This window comes from Eubalaena glacialis, chromosome X, assembly GCF_028564815.1.
Source record: "Eubalaena glacialis isolate mEubGla1 chromosome X, mEubGla1.1.hap2.+ XY, whole genome shotgun sequence".
NCBI classification, from domain to species: Eukaryota; Metazoa; Chordata; class Mammalia; order Artiodactyla; family Balaenidae; genus Eubalaena; species Eubalaena glacialis.
The window spans coordinates 123,187,457-123,209,602 of record NC_083736.1 but is presented as its reverse complement, the minus strand read 5'-3'; the positions used below and the strand labels follow the sequence as shown (position 1 = coordinate 123,209,602).

The following is a 22,146-nucleotide window of genomic DNA, read 5'->3' as shown; positions in this document are numbered from 1 at the left end:
AAGCATTTGGTAACATAAGAATTTGCCACGTCCTCCTGGTGCAAAGTCCAGGAGGAGACTGTAGATGGTCAATGCAGGTCTGATGTGCGGTGGGTGTTTCTTGTGGAACTATGGAATTTGGGGCTCACAGCTGAGGTCAAGCCTTACGGATACAAGATTGAGCCCCTATCATTAGGCCTAGTGAACATTCCTGAAACACTCTTGCAATCTCCAAGGAATTGGAGGGCAATGAGAAATTGGTTATGGGGGATGCTTGGAGAGCTGTGGCCCCAGCCAGAATTAAGAGATCTTACCCATTAAACATGTTTCATTTGGTATCTATTTCTTTTTAAGTTCCCTCTCCCACTCTTCCTTCTTCCCTTCTAGAATTAAGATCTATGAAAAATATGCTGTACCATATGGTCTTTTAGATTGGCAATGAAGGAAGCTATTAAGACTCCACACTGGACATACATTAACATCAAAGAATGGAATAGTAGTTCATTCTTATACCATGGCTAAATTTGATCGTTTAGTAATATATTCTTTATGTTATGCCATATGACTATGGTTTTAATCCTTTGGTGATAATTAATACATATTTTAATACTCTTCATGGAAAATCAAAGGATAAAAATGTTCCATTATTTTGAATTGTTTGCCTCCCTCAAAAATAAACGGAATTAAATATCATTTAGAGTGATGGGACAACCAAAAGATCCACCTGCCCCCCAGTCGCTCCCCTGCCAATCTGCCATTGTGCTAGAAACCCACTATTACTTATCCCTTTAGACTAAGGCATTATTTCTAGAAGGCCCTAATTACAATACACCTCTGCTACCTGGAATGGGACAATTTTCATTAAGTCTTGGAATCACATCTGTTAAGTAGCCAATTTTTTTTTAAAATATTTATTTGTCTGCGCAGGGTCTTATTTGTGGCACACGGGCTCTTAGTTGCGGCACGCGTGTAGGATCTAGTTCCCTGACCAGGGATCGAACCCGGGCCCCCTGCATTGGGAGCGTGGAGTCTTAACCACTTGACCACCAGGGAAGTCCCAAGTAGCCAATTATTTTTAACAGGAGAATCAAGGAGGGGTTCTGAGGCTTTTTTATTCTGAGATGAAAATGGATGCGTTACCCGGTTCCCTTCAACATGCTGCAGAGTAATAACCACTGGGTCGGCCAAGTTTTGAATGGATGTATCTGAAATGCTGGCACTCACAACATATGTGGTTAAGGCTTTAGCGACGTTTTTGGTCTGCAGATGAAACATATAAGGAAGAGGAGTTCAGGTCCTACCTTTCTAATTTCTGGCATGTTAATCACCAGTCTAAAATTTTGAAGTACTACACAGCATTAGGTACAGAAATGTGGAAAATAAAGTCACAAGCTAAGAAGGAAGTTTTAGAGGTAATTTAGCTCATCTCCTGTCTTCACATCAGGTCTAAATTATACCCAGCAGACCGTTTCATTAATCCAGCCATATATCCAAATAGCTATCCAACAAGCTTTGGTTTTGCACCTGCTACTCAGTACTGCACTAGCAACAAAGTGAAACTATTGCCTACTAGATAACTCTCTGGACCCTGACATTGCACAGCTTATCCCAGTTCTAACCCTCACCCGTCCTTACTTACTTTGAGGGAGTCCCTCCTTACAAGGAACATAAACCCATCATGGGTTAGTTACAAACCTCTTCCTGTTCCATCCTCACTGGCAATGGAAGCCGGTTGATTACCATCCAGCTTGGAACAAGTCTCCTCCCTAGGACACCACGAACTCTGAGCATAGGCATTGTGTGTCCTGGTGTCACCCGCACGGCCTAGCACACAGCAGGGATTTTATCTTGTACCCACGGTGAGCCAGTTACTTTGTTGAGTGTTTTCCACATGCACTATCTTCAGTCTTCACTGGAACAACATAGGCATTTTTCAGATAAACTGGGGCTTGGGGAGGCTCAAAAACTTGAATAAAGTCACATAGCTGGTGAATGATAGGGCAGGGATGCTTCATAAACATTGGTATAAAGGAAACAAAATAGAATGTAGCCATTGAGATGCAGAGCTTGTTAATTAACAGGGCCAAAGTGGCACAGGCCAAGGCAGCTGGGAGGGTGCTATTTCTGGGGCACACCTGAAGAGACGAGCGATGGGGCAGGTGCAGGACAGAAGGGAGAGGAAGCATAACCTCTGAGCACTTGCCAAGAAAGCCTAGAGGAGTGGAGACCAGATGTCCCTTGAGGAGCCCGCTGGGCCACTTTTAGAAGATGCCAAGCCCTCAAATTTCTGAGTCCTGCAGCCACTGAGAAATGAGGAACCATGAACACAGCCTTGGGCTCCCCTAGGAAGCTACTCACTTCCTGTTCCTGACCAGCTCTGTTCATCCAAAGCCAGCCTGATGGTTCAGTGCTCCCTTCCCAGAGGAATTCCTCTGGGCTGGTCTGACGTAGAGGAGGGTCTGCAGCAAGATACGGTGGAAAGGGCCCTGGCCGACAGTCAAAAGACCAAGTCCTAGCCCAGGCCCTCTTGTTTCTCAATAGTCCCTTCCCTTTTCTGGGACATTGGTGACATGAAGGAAGGTGGACCAAACGATATCTAACAACCCTCCCAACTTAGTCTAAGAGATGTAGTTTTCTGTAGTGAAAAGGCCAAAGTTGGAGAAACACACTGTGACCCAGGACTGAATTAACCTGCTCTCTGGCTTTATTTCCTTAACTTACAAAATGGCGGCTGTGCAGGGAAAGGAAGTAAACCATTGCTCACTCTTCCACCTTCTGGCTGTAGGCTCCAGTTGTACCTATTTCACTCCTGAACCTTTACAGAAGCAGTGTCCTCTGCCTGAAACACTCCTCCCTCCTTGTCCTCACCCTTTTTCATCTTCTAGCTGGTACTCAACCTTGGGTCTCAGCTGATGCCTCTCCTACAGATGGCCTTTCCTGAGCTCCCACACGGGGGTAGGTGCCATCCCCGTGCTTCCAGAGCCCCTGTGTCATATTGTACTTGCCTCGTGCTTTGTCCCTCTCCCCGAGGACTGCCCGCTAGTGGAGGGGTGGAAGAAGAGGTACGTATTTTCCAGGAGTGGTGTCTTATCAACGATCTTTAAGGTAGTATGTTGTAATGACAGTTAAGATTTTGATTAAAAGATGTTAGAAGCAGCAGTGTGAAAGCAGGGCTGTGAGACTCAGAACTTGGGGGTGGGGATGGGATATAGTTAAACGGTGGCATCTCTTGTAAGTGCTTACTCCCCCAAAACAGTGGCCCAGGTCCCAGCCTCAGGTCACCCCCTTCCATGTGAGAACCGCCCCCCTATCCAGCACCACACAAGACACATAGTAGGAATTTAATAAATATTTCCTAACTGAATAAATAACTGGGTGAATAAATGAATAAATTGTGTCACCTCCAGCAGGTCCCTTCCCCTCTCTGGGTCTCAATATCCTCATTGGTAAAATGAGGAGATGGGACACGATGAATTATAAGGACCCTTCCGGTTCTGAAATTGATGGTAGGCTACTTCTAATCCTCCTTCATCTAGCACTATGACGTCTGAAGGCTAATTTTGGCAAAGATCTTTAATCTCTTTCAGTGGAAGGTGTTAGTGAATAAAAATGACTTATTAGGTGTGAAATCTATGCAAAACAGGTTTATCTTTTATTCTACAAAACAAGCACAGCTCTCTGAAGAAAGGAGAGAAACTAAGACTAAAATAATGGCATCTGAGAAGATACAGAGAAATTACAAGCTTACCAAAAGGGTCTGAGTGCTATGAACCACATTCTTAATTTTTATTAAAATTATTTGTTCATTAACTGGCCTGTCCTGGGTCCAACCTATTATTTCCATTAAAAAAAAAGGTCTCATAAATATATAGCTACTGAAAACCTGTTGGGTACCTAGCCTTGTGCTAGGTGCCATGAAAATAAAACATGCCTGAGCCATGACGTATGCCACAACCTCCTTGGGAATACCAATCTAGAAGCTAGGCAGAGGTGTAAGACAAGAATACAAGCAGTGGGGTGAGGAGGAGAGCAGGGACTCATGAACTCCAGGCAAACTTCCTGGGTGGAATTTGAGCTAAGCCCACAGGAACAAATAGAATTTAGATAGAGGGGGAGCAGTTACAGAATTCCAAGAGAACTGAGCATCATACAGACATAGCTAGAGATAATGTGTTATATTTGAGTTGGTATGTGGTATGTTTAAGCTGGCTCAGTACAACCTCCCCCAAAATAACTCTGTGAAAATTTGACCATTTGAAATTCATTTCTTTGGATAGCATCCTTAGAAAATGCAAACACACCCAGGTATTAATGTATGAACCTCTTAAATACTTGAACTTTGGAGTCAGACATCCTGGATTTGATTCCTAGCTATGCCACTTCCTAGCTGTGTGACCTTGGACAAAACTACTTAACTTCTTTGTCTTAGTCTGTTAGGGCTGCTATAACAAAGTCCAGATTAAGTGGCTGATAAACAACAGAAATTTATTTCTCACAGTTCTGGAGGCTGAAAGTCCAAGATCAAGATGCCTACATGGTTGGGTTCTAGTGAAGGCTTGCTTTCTGGTTGATAGATGGCACCTTCTTGCTGTGTCCTCACATGGTGGAAAGGGTGAGGGTGCTCTCTGGGGCCTCTTTTATAAGGGCATAATTCCCATTCATGAGGGCCCCAGCCTTATGACCTAATCACCGCCCAAACGACCCACTTGCTAATACCATCACCTTGGGGGTTAGGATTTCAACACAAGAATTTTGAGGGGACACAAACATTCAGATCACAGCACTCTTTGAGTCTTGGTTTCTTGTGAGAAGTAGATGAGATATTAAGTGTAAATAACAACAATTAATAGCGATCATCAACAACGTCATGCAAACTCTGCTGTCTTCTCAACAGCAAGATGGGACAGAGCAGGCTGAAGAAATGGGCTTTTTGTTAGGCAGAGACCCAACATAGGCAAATAATAAAATCAATGCAAACACTTATATGGTGTTAATTATGTGCCAGGCAATATTCTAAGCGTTTTATATGTATTAACTCCTTTAATCCTTCAACAGCCCAGTGAGGTACTACTGTTCCCCTGTTTTACATAGGAGGAAACAAAGGCACTGGGGGTCGAGAAACTTGCCCACAAGTTCACACGGGTAGACAATGGCATAGCCAGCTTTAAATTCTGCTTCAGGCCCCAGGGTCCATGCCGTTAACCTCCACATCGTACTGCCTCTCTGTTTTAATACGGGTGAGGACTGTAGCCCTTAGAGAAGGTTCTGTGGAGGTGGTAGGAAAGAGCAACAATGTCTGTAGTCAAGTGTCCTGCTGGGTACAACTCAGCTTCAAATAAATTGGCCCAAGAGATGGGCATGTTGGCTTTGAGCAGCCAGGGGAGATTTGGGAGGGAAGCACTGACAAGCCGAAATGGCATTTCAGCAGGAGAACTTGCTGTTCTTTTCTGGTTTTGAAACATCTTGAGGCCTCCATTTGGTTACCGGATAATCCTTAAGGTCCCTTCCAAAGCTGAGAAGCTGTGAAAATGAAAAACTGGGGAACATCATTAAAGTAGACATTGATTCATGTTGAGAGCCAGGGGTTGTGCTGGGAGTCTTGTGGAATAAATCAGAGAGCATATTTGAAAATAAACAGAACATAATGAAAATAGCAAGAGTTCATAATTACAGTGAGTCACCATATGTCAGTTCATGACAGTTACCAGAGGCAAGAACTTACCTTAAAGAGTGAAGTTTGGCCAAAAAAATTGAACAAGATGGTGTGTAAGTTGCTAAGAGGATTTCTCTCCCTCAGTGATTTAGGTAAGTATATGGAGGCCAAAACCCTCCCCAGAGGGACTTCGTCTAGGGAAGTCTGCCAAGAAAAGCCAGGAAATGAAAACTGGAGTCCACCCATCAGCTTGAAATCTTGCCCACCTCCCGCCCTACCCCCAGCCTCAGCCCCGGAGGATCACACGGAGGGCTGAAGGGTGGGAACTAGCTCCACCAGCTATGCGACACCTTTTACACACACACGTACACTCAGATCATAGGCCAAGATGTGACCCGGGGGCACACAGACCCAGACACACACACACACACACACACACACACACACACACACACACACCCCTTTTCCTTTCTCAACCTATCCTTGCTTCTCTCTCTTTGATCTGCTTCCACCTGGGTATTCATAGAGGTGGAAAGAGGAATGACAAATAAGGTGATTTGTCATTATTCTCAGAAATAAAGGCCAGTCTTCAACAGCAGGCTACTTTCTCCCATACAGTTCTGAGAGAGGGGAAAAAAATAACAGAAAAGAACCCAACACAATAACATTAGGGTGACTTCCCTGGTGGTCCAGTGGGTAAGACTTCGCACTCCCAATGCAGAGGACCTGGGTTCAATCCCTGGTTGGGGAAATCCTGCATGCCGCAACTAAGACCCGGCGCAACCAAAATAAATAAACTAATTAATTTTAAAAAATGTCATTAGGCACTTGTCTCACAGTTTATAGAGCAATGCTTTTCTTAAAAAGTGGGGCAGGGGACTTCCCTGGTGGTCTAGTGGTTAAGACTCCGCGCTTCCCAACCTAAGTGTCCATCGACAGATGAATGGATAAAGAAGATATGGCACACATATACAATGGAATATTACTCAGCCATAAAAAGAAACGAAACTGAGTTATTTGTAGTGAGGTGGATGGGCCTAGAGTCTGTCATACAGAGTGAAGTAAGTCAGAAAGAGAAAAACAAATACCGTATGCTAACACATATATATGGAATCAAAAAAAAAAAAAAAAGGTTCTGAAGAACCTAGGGGCAGGACAGGAATAAAGACACAGACGTAGAGAATGAACTTGAGGACATGGGGAGAGGGAAGGGTAAGCTGGGACGAAGTGAGAGAGTGGCATGGCCCTATATATACTACCAAATGTAAAATAGATAGCTAGTGGGAAGCAGCCGCATAGAACAGGGAGATCAGCTCGGTGCTTTGTGACCACCTAGAGGGGTGGGATAGGGAGGGTGGGAGGGAGATGCAAGAGGGAGGGGATATGGGGATATATGTATATGTATAGCTGATTCACTTTGTTATACAGCAGAATCCAACACAACAATGTAAAGCAATTATACATCAATAAAGATTAAAAAAAAAAAAGACTCCGTGCTTCCACTGCAGGGGCACGGGTTCAATCACTGGTAGGGGAACTAAGATCCCACATGCTGCGCAGCACCCCTAAGGTCCCACATGCTGTGAAGCCCTCCCCCCAAAAAAACTGGGGAAGGGAAGCAAGGCATTAGGCCTTAGGAATTAGAGGCTCACTATTAGAATTTTTTGCTGATTTGATTGGTGATAGTATTTGATAAGTACAGGTACATTTTTGAGTATGGAAGAGGGCTTTACCAATAATTACACTGGAACCACAGTCATAAACCTGGACTCTCCCAGGAAAAACAGGGTATATGAGCACCCTTACAAGCATTCTGTCATTTAATCCCTCTATCAACTCTGAAAGGTATGTAGTAGTATAACAAGAAATGAAGGCTCAGAAAGGTTAAGTGACTTGTCTAGGGTCATACAGCTGGGATGTAGTTGAACAAATATATATGTGATTTGGCCACATTTTCCCCATCATCCATGCTGCCTTTCAAGGAACTATTAACTAGCTGGGTACCTCATGGCAAGATGAAAGTTTGTAATATTTCTAAAAATGAATTGTGAGCCCAAAAGGCATATGGCTCTTCTCCTGGCACAGATGAACTTTGCTAAGGCAATTGAGTACTATAGAGAGGTGATGATTTAGCTTCAACATGTGAGCAGTTTGATACCAAGAAGGTCATTGGGGTTGGTTGGCTTTTTTCTCCACCAAGATCTATAATAGAAAACCCTATATGTAAAAAAAATTGGGCTTCCCTGGTGGTGCAGTGGTTGGGAGTCTGCCTGCCAATGCAGGGGACACGGGTTCGAGCCCTGGTCTGGGAAGATCCCACATGCCACGGAGCAACTAGGCCCGTGAGCCACAACTACTGAGCCTGCGCGTCTGGAGCCTGTGCTCCACAACGGGAGAGTCCACAACAGTAAGAGGTCCACGCACCGCGATGAAGAGTGGCCCCCGCTCGCTGCAACTGGAGAAAGCCCTCACACAGAAACGAAGACCCAACACAGCTAAAAATAAATAAATAAATAAATTTATAAAAATAAATAAATAAATAAAACACTTAAAAAAAAAAAATTCAGTGGGAAGACATTTGCTTCCAGCATGGGTGAGTAGCTCCTAATGGACTTGACCCTCCTGCATATAACAACTATACAGAATAACAATGACTTGAAGACAGTGGAAAATGAACAAAACCAGGCAGGTTCTAGAGAAGAGTAGACACTTGGAAAAAGGTGACATCACAAGGTGAATTACCTGTTTTTACAGCTGTTAGCCAGATGGCAGCCTGAAACGAACAATGTGACGGACACTCAAAATTCTGATAGAAAACCGGCAGTCTTTGTGGCATGAAGAACAAGAAAACAAAGGTCAAGGCAACCACAGCCACTGGAAGGTCGGGGGCAGATCTTGGAGAGGAGAGAGCTAGCAATGGGGAGCCAAAATTCTGAGTATAAACTCGGCCTGACCTCGGAACCACATACGTATAGGACAGACTCCAACTGAGGATAAAGGAACTTAACTGAGATTTGAGCTGCCATCCAAGAGATGGAACCTACAGTTTGATTCCAACCATGTTAATTGTCTGATATAACAAAAATCAATAATTTTCAGAGAAAGGTAGTAGCATCCAGAGTCTCCACAACATACCATTCACAAAAACCAGGACATAATCCAAAATTACCCTATATGTTAAGAAAGAACGAATATGACCCATTTTCAAGTGAAGACAATCAATGGAGATCAACCTTGAGATGACTCAGAAGTTAGAGTTAGCAGACAAGGATTTTAAAGTAGCTAGTATAACTACTCTCAGGTGTTTAAAGAAAATACACTTGCAATTAATGCCAAAGAGTAAATAACAGCAGAGAAACAGAAGCAAAAGAAAAAACTGGAAATTCTGGAACTGAAAATACAATATTGAAATTTTAAAAATTGCACTGGGTGGGCTCAATAGTAACACGAAGATGACAGAAGTCAGTGAACTTGAAGATAAATCAATAGAAATTATACTATCAGAAGAGTACATAGGAAAATGATTGCAAACATGAACAGAGTCTCAGGGACCTGTGGGGCAGCATCAAAACATCTTACATACATGGACTTGGAGTCCCAAAAGGAGAGGAGAGAGAGAGTGGTGAAGAAGCAATGTCTAGAGAAATAATGGTGGAAATCTCCCCAAATTTGGTGAAAGACATAAATTTACAGATTCAAGAAGCTCAGCAAACCTCAAGCAGGAAAAATATGAAGAAAAACATGCCTAGGCACATAATAGTCAAACTGTGAAAAAAAGAAAGAAAATATTGAAAGCAACCAGAGAAAAACGATGCATTACACATCACAGAGAAATGAAAATTCAAATGATTACTGATTTCTGATCAGAGAACATAGAGGCCAGAAGAGAGTGGAACAACATCTTTAAAATGCTGCCAGGAATTTTCTGGTGGTCCAGTGGTTAGGACTCCATGCTTTCACTGCTAAGGGCCTGGGTTTGATCCCTTGTCAGGGAACTAAGATCCCACAAGCCTTGCAGCACAGCCAAAAATAATAATAAATAAATAAGTAAATAAATAAATCAATAAAATGCTGCCAATCCAGAATTCTATAGTAAACAAAAATACCCTTCAAGAATAAAGGCAAAATAACCATCACCCGGATACCAAAACCAGACAAAGATGTCACCAAAAAAGAAAACTACAGGCCAATATCACTGATGCACATAGATGCAAAAATCCTCAACAAAATATTAGCAAACAGAATCCAACAGCACATTAAAAGGATCATACACCATGATCAAGTTGGGTTTATCCCAGGAATGCAAGGATTCTTCAACATACACAAATCAATCAATGTGATAAACCATATCAACAAATTGAAGGATAAAACCATATGATCATCTCAATAGATGCAGAAAAAGCTTTCGACAAAATTCAACACCCATTTATGATAAAAACTCTCCACAAAGTAGGCAGAGAGGGAACTTAACTCAACATAATAAAGGCCATATATGAAAAACCCACAGCCAACATCATTCTCAATGGTGAAAAACTGAAACCATTTCCTCTAAAATCAGGAACAAGACAAGGTTGCCCACTCTCACCACTATTGTTCAGCATAGTTTTGGAAGTTTTAGCCACAGCAATCATAGAAGAAAAAGAAATAAAAGGAATCCAAATTGGAAAAGAAGAAGTAAAACTGTCACAGTATGCAAATGACATGATACTATACATAGAGAATCCTAAAGATGTCACCAGAAAACTACTAGAGCAAATCAATGAACTTGGTAAAGTAGCAGGATACAAAATTAATGCACAGAAATCTCTTGCATTCCTATACACTAATGATGAAAAATCTGAAAGAGAAATTAAGGAAACACTCCCATTTACCATTGCAACAAAAAGAATAAAATACCTAAGAATAAACCTACCTAAGGGGAAAAAAGACCTGTATGCAGAAAACTATAAGACACTGATGAAAGAAATTAAAGATGCTACAAACAGATGGAGAGATATACCATGTTCTTGGATTGAAAGAATCAACATTGTGAAAATGACTATACTACCCAAAGCAATCTACAGATTCAATGGAATCCCTATCAAACTACGAATGGTATTTTCACAGAACTAGAACAAAAAATTTCACAATCTGTATGGAAAGACCCCGAATAGCCAAAGCAATCTTGAGAAAGAAAAACAGAGCTGGAGGAATCAGGCTCCTGGACTTCAGACTATACTACAGAGCTACAGTAATGAAGACAGTATGGTACTGGCACAAAAACAGAAATATAGATCAATGGAACAGGATAGAAAGCCCAGAGATAAACCCACACACATATGGTCACCTTATCTTTGATAAAGGAGGCAAGAATATACAATGGAGAAAAGACGGTCTCTTCAATAAGTGGTGCTGGGAAAACTGGACAGCTACATGTAAAAGAATGAAATTAGAACACTTCCTAACACCATACACAAAAATAAACTCAAAATGGATTAAAGACCTAAATGTAAGGCCAGACACTATCAAACTCTTAGAGGAAAACATAGGGAGAACACTCTTTGGCATAAATCACAGCAAGATCCTTTTTGACCCACCTCCTAGAGAAAGGGAAATAAAAACAAAAATAAACAAATGGGACCTAATGAAACTTAAAAGCTTTTGCACAGCAAAGGAAACCATAAACAAGACAAAAAGACAACCCTCAGAATGGGAGAAAATATTTGCAAACAAAGCAACTGACAAAGGATTAATCTCCAAAATATACAAGCAGCTCATGCAGCTCAATATCAAAAAAATAAACAACCCAATCCAAAAATGGGCAGAAGACCTAAACAGACATTTCTCCAAAGAAGATATACAGATTGCCAACAAACACATGAAAGGATGCTCAACATCACTAATCATTAGAGAAATGCAAATCAAAACTACAATGAGGTATCACCTCACACCAGTTAGAATGGACATCATCAGAAAATCTACAAACAATAAATGCTGGAGAGGGTGTGGAGAAAAGGGAACCCTCTTGCACTGTTGGTGGGAATGTAAACTGATACAGCCACTATGGAGAACAGTATGGAGGTTCCTTAAAAAACTAAAAATAGAACTACCATACGACCCAGCAATCCCACTACTGGGCATATAACCTGAGAAAACCATAATTCAAAAAGAGTCATGTACCTCAATGTTCATTGCAGCTCTATTTACAATAGCCAGGTCATGGAAGCAACCTAAGTGTCCATTGACAGATGAATGGATAAAGAAGATGTGGCACATATATACAATGGAATATTACTCAGCCATAAAAAGAAACGAAATTGAGTTATTTGTAGTGAGGTGGATGGACCTAGAGTCTGTCATACAGAGTGAAGTAAGTCAGAAAGAGAAAAACAAATACCGTATGCTAACACATATATGTGGAATCTAAAAAAAAAAAAGGTTCTGCAAAACCTAGGGGCAAGACAGGAATAAAGACTCAGACATAGAGAATAGACTTGAGGACACGGGGAGGGGGAAGGGTAAGCTGGGACGAAGTGAGAGAGTGGCATGGACTTATATATACTACCAAATCTAAAATAGATAGCTAGTGGGAAGCAGCCGCATAGCACAGGGAGATCAGCTCCGTGCTTTGTGACCACCTAGAGAGTGGGATATGGAGGGTGGGAGGGAGAAGCAAGAGGGAGGAGATATGGGGATATATGTATATGTGTAGCTGATTCACTTTGTTATAAAGCAGAAACTAGCACACCACTGTAAAGCAATTATACTCCAATAAAGATGTTAAAAATAAATAAATTAATTAATTAATTAAATGGAGAAGAAAAGCCCGTAACTGGAAATAAGAAAATTATGAAGGAAAAAATCTCACAGGTAAAAAGCAAACATATATTGAATGTACTGGACCAACCACCTACAAGGCTCATAGGACGGTTACAAGACAAAAGTAGTAAAATCATCTATATATAAAATAATAAGTTAAGTATTGCACAAAATAAAAAGGTGTAAAATATGACATCAAAAACATAAAACATAGGGGTGGGAAAAAAATGTAGTGTTTTTAGAATGGGCTCAAACTTAAGCAACCATCAACTTAAAATAGACTGCTATCTACATAGGTTGTTATATATAAACCTCATGGTAACAATAAACCAAAAACCTATAACAGATACTGAAAAAATAAAGAGAAAGGAATACAAACATAACACTAAAGAAAGTCATCAAATCAAAAGGAAAGAGGACAGGAAAAGAAGAACAGAGAACTACAAAAACAACCAGAACAATGAACAAAATGGCAAAAAGTATATACCTATCAATAATTACTTTAAATGGACTGAATGCTCCAATTAAAAGGCATAGGATGGCTGAATGGATAAAAATACAAGACCCATATATATGAGACAAGAGTCTCACTTCAGATCTAACTACATATACAGATTAAAAGTGAAAGAAAGTAAAAAGGCATTCCATGCAAATGGAAACAAAAAGAGAGCTGGGGTGGCAATACTTATATCAGATAATATAGACTTTAAAACAAAGACAGTAGCAAGAAACAAAGAAGGGCATTACATAATGATAAAAGGATCAATCCAACAAGAGGAAATAACACTTGTAAATATCTATGCACCCAACATAGGAACACCTAAATACATAAAGCAAATATTAACAAACATAGAGGGAGATATTAACAGTAATACAATAATAGTAGGGGAACTTACCCACTTACATCAATGGATAGATTATGCAGACAGAAAATCAATAAGTAAACATTGGCTTTAAACACACTAGACCAAATGGACTTAAAAGATATATGTAGAACATTCCACCCCAAAATAGCAGAATACACATTCTTTTCAACTGCACATGGAATATTCTCCAGAATAGAACACATGTTGTATCACGTAACAAGTCCCAATAAATTTAAGAAGGTTGAAGTGATATCAAGTATCTTTTCTGACCACAACGATATGAAACTAGAAATCAGTTACAAAAGAGAAAACTGGAAAAAACAGAAACATGTGGAGGCTAAACAAAATGCTACTAAACAACCAATGGGTCACTGAAGAAATCAAGGGGGAGATAAAAAAAAATACATTGAGCCAAATAAAAGTGGACAAACAGCATTCCAAAATCCATGGGACGTGGCAGAAGCAGTTCTAAGAGGAAAGTTTATAGTGATACAGGCCTACTTCAGGAAACAAGAAAAGTATCAAATAACCTAACCTTACACCTAAAGAAACAAGAAAGAAAGAACAAACAAAGCCCAAGATTAGTAGAAGGAAGGAAATAACAAAGATCAGAGTGGAGATAAATAAAATAGAGACTAAAAAAAAATCAATAGACAAGATCAATAAAACTAAGAGCTGATTCTTCGAAAAGATAAGCAAAATTGATAAGCCCTTAGCCAGACTTATCAAGAAAAAAAGAGAGAGGGCCCAAATAAATAAAAGACTTATTGTGGCAAAAAAAAGGCCAATACAAAAATGAAAAATCACTCCACATCATTAACCACTTTAGAAAATGGTATGGTAGGTTCTTACAAATTTAAACATACATCTTATGAGCCAGCAATTCCATTTCTAGGTATTTACTCAAGATATATGAAAACATATGTCCACACAAAGACTTTTACATGAATCTTCAATGCAGCCCTAAACATAATAGCCCCAAACTAGTAACAATCCAAACAGTCTGTGGTATATCCATACAATGCAATATTATTCAGCAATAAAAAGAATAAACTATGGAAACAAAAGAATGAATCTCAAAAAAAAATCCCATTATAGTACCTGGAAGAAGCCTTATACAAGACAGTACATTATTATATGATTCATTTATATAAAGTTCTAGAATAGGCAAAACTATGGTTAAAAAAATTATCAGAACAGTGGTTGGCAATGGAAGTAGCAGTTGCAGGGATTGACTGGGAATGGGCACAAGGGGACTTTCAGGGATAATAGTAATGTTCTATATCTTGATAGGGGTTTGAGTTACACAGATGTACATATTTGTCAAAAATCAGAGAATGTATACTTCAAATTCATGCATTTCCCCATACGTAAATTTTATAATTTTTTAACTATAAATTTAAAATGCTGCTCTCCCAAATTGTTCTGAACATGGGTTGGTGGCCAAAGGCTGAGGTAGTGTGGAGTAGGGGAAAGGGCCCAGACTTTAAAGCCAGACAGACATAAATTTGACTCCTGGCTCAGCCATTAGGCTGTGTGTCTTTGGGCAAGTTATTTAACTTCTCTGTTTCCTTATCTGTACAGATAAAATAGTAGCACAATGCCCAACAAATAGTAAGTGCTCCATAAATGGCAGCTAATGATAAACTGACATCTGAGATGATTTGGGGCCACAGGGCCAAAGGTAGTATCACAGTACAGCTCATGGACACCATTCCAACCAAGGTGTTGGCCTACTAAGGGTTATATATGAATCTCCCCTGGGATATTTGTATTTTATAAGATTCCCTGAAGGTTAAAAAATGTACCCCGTCTCCTTCCAAGGAGTAAATGAACGAAGACTTGGAGCAGTGCTTGGCTGATTGGCTCTCAATACCCTGAGCTGCACTCACCTCAGGGTCTGTGCTTTCTTTGTAGGAGTGAATGCTGAAGGTCATGCCTTCAAATGTGTGGTCCACCCACAGGACAGCCAAAGCCAGCTTAGCCACCGTCAGATTTGCTGTCCTCCCATGAAATTCCATCTTATGACCAGCACGCTCAATTATCATCAGAATTCTGCAAGGACAGACAGATAGAGAAGAGCATTCCTAACTCTTTAATGTAAAACCCAACCTCCTTCCAAGATTTCCTCAATGTAAGACTTTTCTTTGAGTTTTAATCACTATCTTTGTATTGCTTAGAAATTAGTAGATAGTTTCTACTGTACAGCAAAGTGGGGTTCCCTGTGCTGTACAGTAGATTCTCATTAGTTATCTACTTTATACATATTAGTGTACATATGTCAATCCCAATCTACCAATTCATCCCATCCCCTCCTTTCCCTCCTTGGTGTCCATACGTTTGTTCTCTACATCTGTGTCTCATAAAACAACTATACCCCAATAAAAAAAATAAAATAAAGGGGTTTGTTAAAGGCAAAAAAAAAAAGAAATTAGTAGATAAGAGCACACACTTTGGAGTCAGAGCAGCTGAAGTCTAAAGCTTAGCTCCTCTAATTTCTAACTGTGTGGGCAAATCAGATGACCTCATCGAGCTTCAGTCTCCTCACCTGCAAAGTCAATAATATGAGCTCCCATCTCAAAAGACTGTTTTAAAGTTTAAATGAAATTGATATATGTAAAGCCAGATCCTGTAGGGCTTCATAGGCCAAGAAATTTGGATTTTAGTCTATATGTAGCAGAAAGTCACTGAGTGGTTTTAAAAGCAACAGAATGACATGATCTGATATATGCAATAAAATATCATTCTGGCGACAGTGTAGAAGATAGACCATAGACAGGCAAGAGCAGAGGCTGGGAGACCAGTTAAGAGGTTATTGTAGAAGGTCAACTGAGAGAAATGGAGCTAGGAATAGGGTGGTTGTGGTGGCGATGGAGAGAAGTAGATGGATTCCAGGAATATTTAAGGGATTAAAAAAAATCATGTACAGTGCCTCGTACAAGACTTAGTTATTGATTGGCTGTGAGGTACAGGGAGGTAACTAGTGTCCTTCTCAAGTTTTTTGCTTGAGCATTGGGTGGATGCATTTTATAGAAATGGGGAATATTGGGAGAGCACCAGGACTGGGGAAATAGATTGGATGTTTGGTTTGGGGTAACTATTTATTTGGAAAGTTGCTATCATTAAGGTTCAGTTAGAATTTGAATGCATTCTTTCACAATTGGGATTCCAGGAGGATGACCCCATTGTATTGTACCAACTGAGCTTTCAATGCATAGCTACCTAACCTTTAAAATTGGTGATGACTGTATGCAAAGGAATTAATACTATATATTTTAAATATTTTGAAATAACTTATTTTACCGAAGTATTAGTACGTACTCATTGCTTACTTCATGCAGATCAGATGCTGAATTGTTTTGCTTTCCCAAAGCAGAATTAATTATTTGTAATATAGTCTGGGTTAGCTTCATACTTATCACATTGTGAAATATCGGACACTTTCAAAACAATAATCTTTGTTTCTTCTTCATCCAGAAGAGTTGATTCATTGATTAAATTTAAAATGTGCTCTGCAACATTATTCGCATTCTCTGGGGAAAGAAAATTGAAACGTAAGACCTGCATTACCTAGTTTGGAGCCATGCTGTTCTGCTTCTTTCCCTTTAAAAAGTAAAGGCAGTGAAATGGAAATATATACCAAGTTAACAAAATTTACAAAAGGAAACGCTGGACCTTAATTTCTACAATCGATGGAGTCCCAGAAAGTAGCACATAAGTCAAATTTTTATTCATTAAATCCTTTTTTAAATAATCCCCCAGGGAAACCTTTCTTGTCACTAAAGATTATCTTGCAATTAGAGTCTAATTAAGTTAAGACTTTTGAGTATTGGATTGACTTAAGTAGATCCCACCTGTACTCAAATATCACACTCAGTCTGTGTTTTCATAATCAAGGATGGTGATTATGTTTTTCTGTCAAAAACCAGCAACACACAGAACAAAAGCAAATATGGACCACATAACAATAAAAAGTGACTTAGATTTTTCTAGAGAGTGAGAACAATAGATATTAACTCATCCACTTTTTTCTTCACTTTTATTATGGAAATTTTTAAATATGCACAAAAGTAGAAAGAATAGTATAAAGAATCCCCATGTACCTCATGAATCACCTAGCTTCATTTACAAGGGTCAAGGAAGAGCTAATCTTATTTTATCTACAATCCCACCTACCTTCCCTCAACCCCAGATTATTTTAAAGCACCACCCAGACATCATATCATTTCATCCATGAATACTTCAGTATGCATCTCTAAACCAAAGGACCCTTGTTTGTCAAAACCACAATACCAGTATCATTTCTTTTAAAAGTTAACAATAATATTCAACATCATCAAATATTCAGTGTTCAAATGCCTTTATATCTCATAAATGCTTTTTTAAAATAGTTTTTTGTTTGGATCATCACCCACTGTTAAAGAGCTTCATTAAAGAAATACAAAACTAGGCAAAATTAGATTTTAGTTCGATATAACCTATATAAAGCTGGGCTCCCTTATGGTGCCCTCCTAGCTTAAAACACTCACATTCAAGTCCAGTAATCAAAATATAGTGGAAGGGCTTCCCTGGTGGCACAGTGGTTAAGAATCTGCCTGCCAATGCAGAGGACATGGCTTCGAGCCCTGGTCCGGGAAGATCCCACATGCTGCAGAGCAACTAAGCCCGTGTGCCACAACTACTGAGCCCGTGTGCCACAACTACTGAAATCCACGTGCCTAGAGCCCGTGCTCTACAACAAGAGAAGCCACCGCAATGAGAAGCCCGCGCACCGCAATGAAGAGTAGCCCCCACTCACCACAACTAGAGAAAGCCCACATACAGCAACAAAGACCCAACACAGCCAAAAATAAATAAAATAAAATAAATTAATTTAAAAAATTTTTAATATATAATGGAAACTAATTGAAAAATACATTCTATTGAGAAAAATTTCAGAGACATTACACTCATAACACACTTAACCCAAGTTACATTACAAATAACCAACTCTTTCTCTCTCTGTTTCTCCCTCTCTTTCAATGTCCTCCACAGTTGGCAGCATCTCCCCAAATCTCTCTCTCCTACCCCAAGCCTTCCATAACTTTATCCCCAACATAGCCCACACAGGCTATTTTTTTTCTTTCTCCCCTTTTCCTCTCATTTCTTGCTTTATTTCCCCCCATCTTTATAAATAACTCTCTGTCCTTGTCAATGTAAATTAAGCAATCTTAACTGAGATCCTCTCAATTTTCCCGCCTTAATCATAACCCCAATCTGCCCAACAGTGGCTTACATAGGAACTGAGGCAGCAGAGTTCTCTCTGAGATGGAAGGAAGGGAGAAGATTGAATAAGTTGAAATTACTTCAAAATTAATAATTTGTCCCTGTTACATCTATCTTCTGGTCAGTTAAAGAAACAGAAAACAATAAGACTAGAGATGGAAGAAAAATAGAGCATGCTCATTCACAGATCTTTCTACTGCTCTTATTAAATTGTTCAGGCTTTGTTGTAAATGGGATAACCAGAGCTGCCTACCTGGGTCATTATTCTTTGGGCTTCAGTGATGTGACTTCACTTCATGCAGTCCCTGCTATGGCAGAATGAAAGTAAACAATAGGCCAGTGGAAGACTAACTATATTGTGGAAAGTAATTACAGACTTTTCATCAGGAGTTGTATGGTTTTTAAGTAAAATCCAGGACAAATTACACTCATCGTGTAAAAATTCTAAGTCCCCAAGCAAAAACAACAAAAGGAATCCTCCCTTATTAGCTGTAGAATAAATAATCTCCATTGCTTGAAACACTTAAAATTAATCTGCCAGTAATTACAACAATCAAAACAATAACATCTGGGACTTTCCTGGCACTCCAGTGGTTAAGACTCTGCACTTCCACTGCAGGAGGTGCGGGTTTGATCTCTGGTCCAGGAACTAAGATCCCACATGCTTGTGAAGCCAAAAAAAGAAAAAAAACCAATGACATCTGTTATTTATTGAGCAATTTCCATAAGCCAGTCTTCTAGTTATCTACCGCTGCATACCAAAAAGACCCAAAACTTAATGACTTAAGACAACAATTTATTGTTATCTCTCATGGTTCTTTGTGTCGCTAACCTCAGCTGAGCACTTCTCATTTGTAGTCTCGCATGCAGGTGCAGTCAGATGGCAGCTGGGACTGGAGTCATCTGAAAGCTAGACTGGGCTGGAAGTCCAAGATGGCTCCCTCACATGGTTCACAGTTGATGCGACCATGGACTGGTCTGTTGGGGTTGTCATTTGGGGGTCCCTTGAGTTAGTTGAGGCTCCTCCCTACACATGGCCTCTCTCACTGGCTTAGGCCCAGTGGTACACTAGATCCAGCTTATGGTGTACTGGAGCCAGCTTGTATCAACACTTGAGAACCAACTCTTACACTTTCAGGAATTTTGTGAGCCATTATTAAAAGTTAAATTATATAAACTTACAATTAAATAAATTATATTAAAAATAATGGTAGTACTCAGAACTCATCACTTCCTAATTATTTTACTACATTTTAATAATCTATGCTCTTGTGACTGTTTATATCTACTGTATCCGTGCATCTCTTACCAACTTTATGTTCAGTGCTACATGTTGTAGTTTGTATTCAGCCTTGGGAGGAGTATTACACCAAGGAAATCAGCATATACTACAAATTATTACCTTTTTTCCATAGAGCTGGCTGTTAAACATTTTCCAGCACACAACTGTTTGGACTACTTATAGCATGGTGTCTGGTTTCTGAGAGGAAGAATCCCAAATGAGAGCGTACGAAGAGAAAGGAAGTGGAAGCTTCCAGTCTTCTTAAAAGTTAGTCCCATAACTGGCATAGTATCACTACCGCCCAATTCTAATGGGCTAAGCAGTCACAGGCTAGCCTTGATTCAACTCCCAGTTGACAAGGAGGGAGTGAATTGATGGCGGCTGCTTTGGAGACGAGATACCATGGCAGGGCATTACATGTACATTTTTTTAATCTACTCATCACAATAACCCTGTGTGGTGGGTACTAATATTATCCCCTTTATACAGATTAAGAAATTAAGACACAGAGGTTCTAACCCAGAGTTTAATTCAGGCCTGCTTGATTCCAAAGCTAGTGTTCTTCAATATCACTACCTACTACAGTGTCTGTGCCTTTGTCTCTTTTCTCCATGGTGTTGGGGGTTGGAACAGCTATACTTTGCAGGCCTTCTCCCTAACATCCTGTGAATTACACTGTTCTCTCTCAATCACACACTCTCCTGCCCTGATGGTGGGATGAACACAGACAGAAGACAGTGTTGTGAAAAGTTCTAGCCAACTTCAGAGTGTGATGCATCCTCCATATCTACAGAACTTTGAAATAAGTGTACTTTTTCTAACTGTGAAATTAAGCAGTCATGTGAATTGAGGATTTAAGTGGGGAACTGATGAGTTTTCTCCAACCAAGATATCTCATACTTGTCAGCAAGAGCGAAAGCTAAAGAAAAATTGTTTCAACATGAATGCATTTTTCTTTCCTTAACTCTACTCATTTTTCATTAAGCTCCTACCTTACAAGGAGAAGAGAAGGATTCCTCCAAAGCTAATAAATTTGATAGTTTATTTTTCAGTTATATACCTTACAGCCACCCTCTAACTGTTCTGTTTCTCTGCAGATTTTTTTTCATAAAGTGACTTCTGACAGTTAATTTTCTAAAAATCCCAACCCAATGCAATGCTTTTGTTGTTGTGATGGTTGTTTGTTAACTTTTTCTTCCACAGAGAAAATTCTATTAGCATGTCTAAGAAAAATGTGTCACTCAGAAGGAGGGAGGCCAGCAGGAAACACAGACCTCTCTGTCTTGCTGCCCACTCATTTCAAGTCGCAACACTCCCTCTTGCCCTGACTCATGATTTCAGATCTAGAAATCATCAGAGTTGTGCTTGCTTTTCTCATTCCTCTAGATATTCCTTGGCAAGGATCTCGAATTTACATCTTCTGCAAAAAGACAAGACTCAAGTTCACTGCCTCAAGGCTCTTCCCTGGCTCTTTTGCAGGGCACTGGAAAGCCTGCATCTCAATTTCCAACTCTTCAGGATGGGAGGAACCCACTTTATGCAGTAGAGCTATGCCTGACAAGGTGTGTATAAACTGAAATTCTGTGAGGAAAACCTTTATGTATACTTAAAAAACACTGATAAGGAGAGGCAGGCCTTTCAGGATGGTGTTGTAAGGATAGGCTTGGGGAAAAGTTCACCAAGAGAGAGATCTATTGTGTTGGTCAAAATTAGCAGACAATCATTCAAAGTGTCTGGAGATTGATGGGAGATCTTACAACAGATTGAGAAGCATTTATTCAAGAAAATCTACAGAAACTTGTTAAGTTCAGTGGGAGGCCATGGCGTTTGAGCTAGGAACTGCACCCATCCCCCACAGCTCTGCCTTGTGGAGGTATCGTTCCACTGGGCTAGGCAGCCAAGTAGTACTCACCATCTCCCCCAGGTCCCTGGGGTGGAAGAACTATTCTGAGTGGATGCAACAAAAAGAATAAAATACCTAGGCATAAACCTACCTACAGAGACAAAAGACCTGTATGCAGAAAATTATAAGACACTGATGAAAGAAATTAAAGATGATACAAACAGATGGAGAGGTATACCATGTTCTTGGATTGGAAGAATCAACATTGTGAAAATGACTATACTGCCCAAAGCAATCTACAGATTCAGTGCAATCCCTACCAAACTACCAATGGCATTTTTCACAGAACTAGAACAAAAAATTTCACAATTTGTATGGAAACACAAAAGACCCCGAATAGCCAAAGCAATCTTGAGAAAGAAAAACAGAGCTGGAGGAATCAGGCTCCCTGACTTCAGAC

The 22,146-nt window shown here is 39.9% G+C and overlaps 1 protein-coding gene across 1 annotated transcript in view; it reads right to left on the bottom strand.

The window, feature by feature from the left end:
- ADGRG4 (adhesion G protein-coupled receptor G4) overlaps window positions 1-22,146 on the bottom strand; it is a 131,767-nt gene that overhangs the window by 71,500 nt on the left and 38,121 nt on the right. The window contains 5 exon segments of the mRNA XM_061178225.1: window positions 1,120-1,239; window positions 5,702-5,836; window positions 15,189-15,351; window positions 16,618-16,713; window positions 16,715-16,829. Of these exon segments, the coding sequence (XP_061034208.1) occupies window positions 1,120-1,239; window positions 5,702-5,836; window positions 15,189-15,351; window positions 16,618-16,713; window positions 16,715-16,829 (629 nt within the window).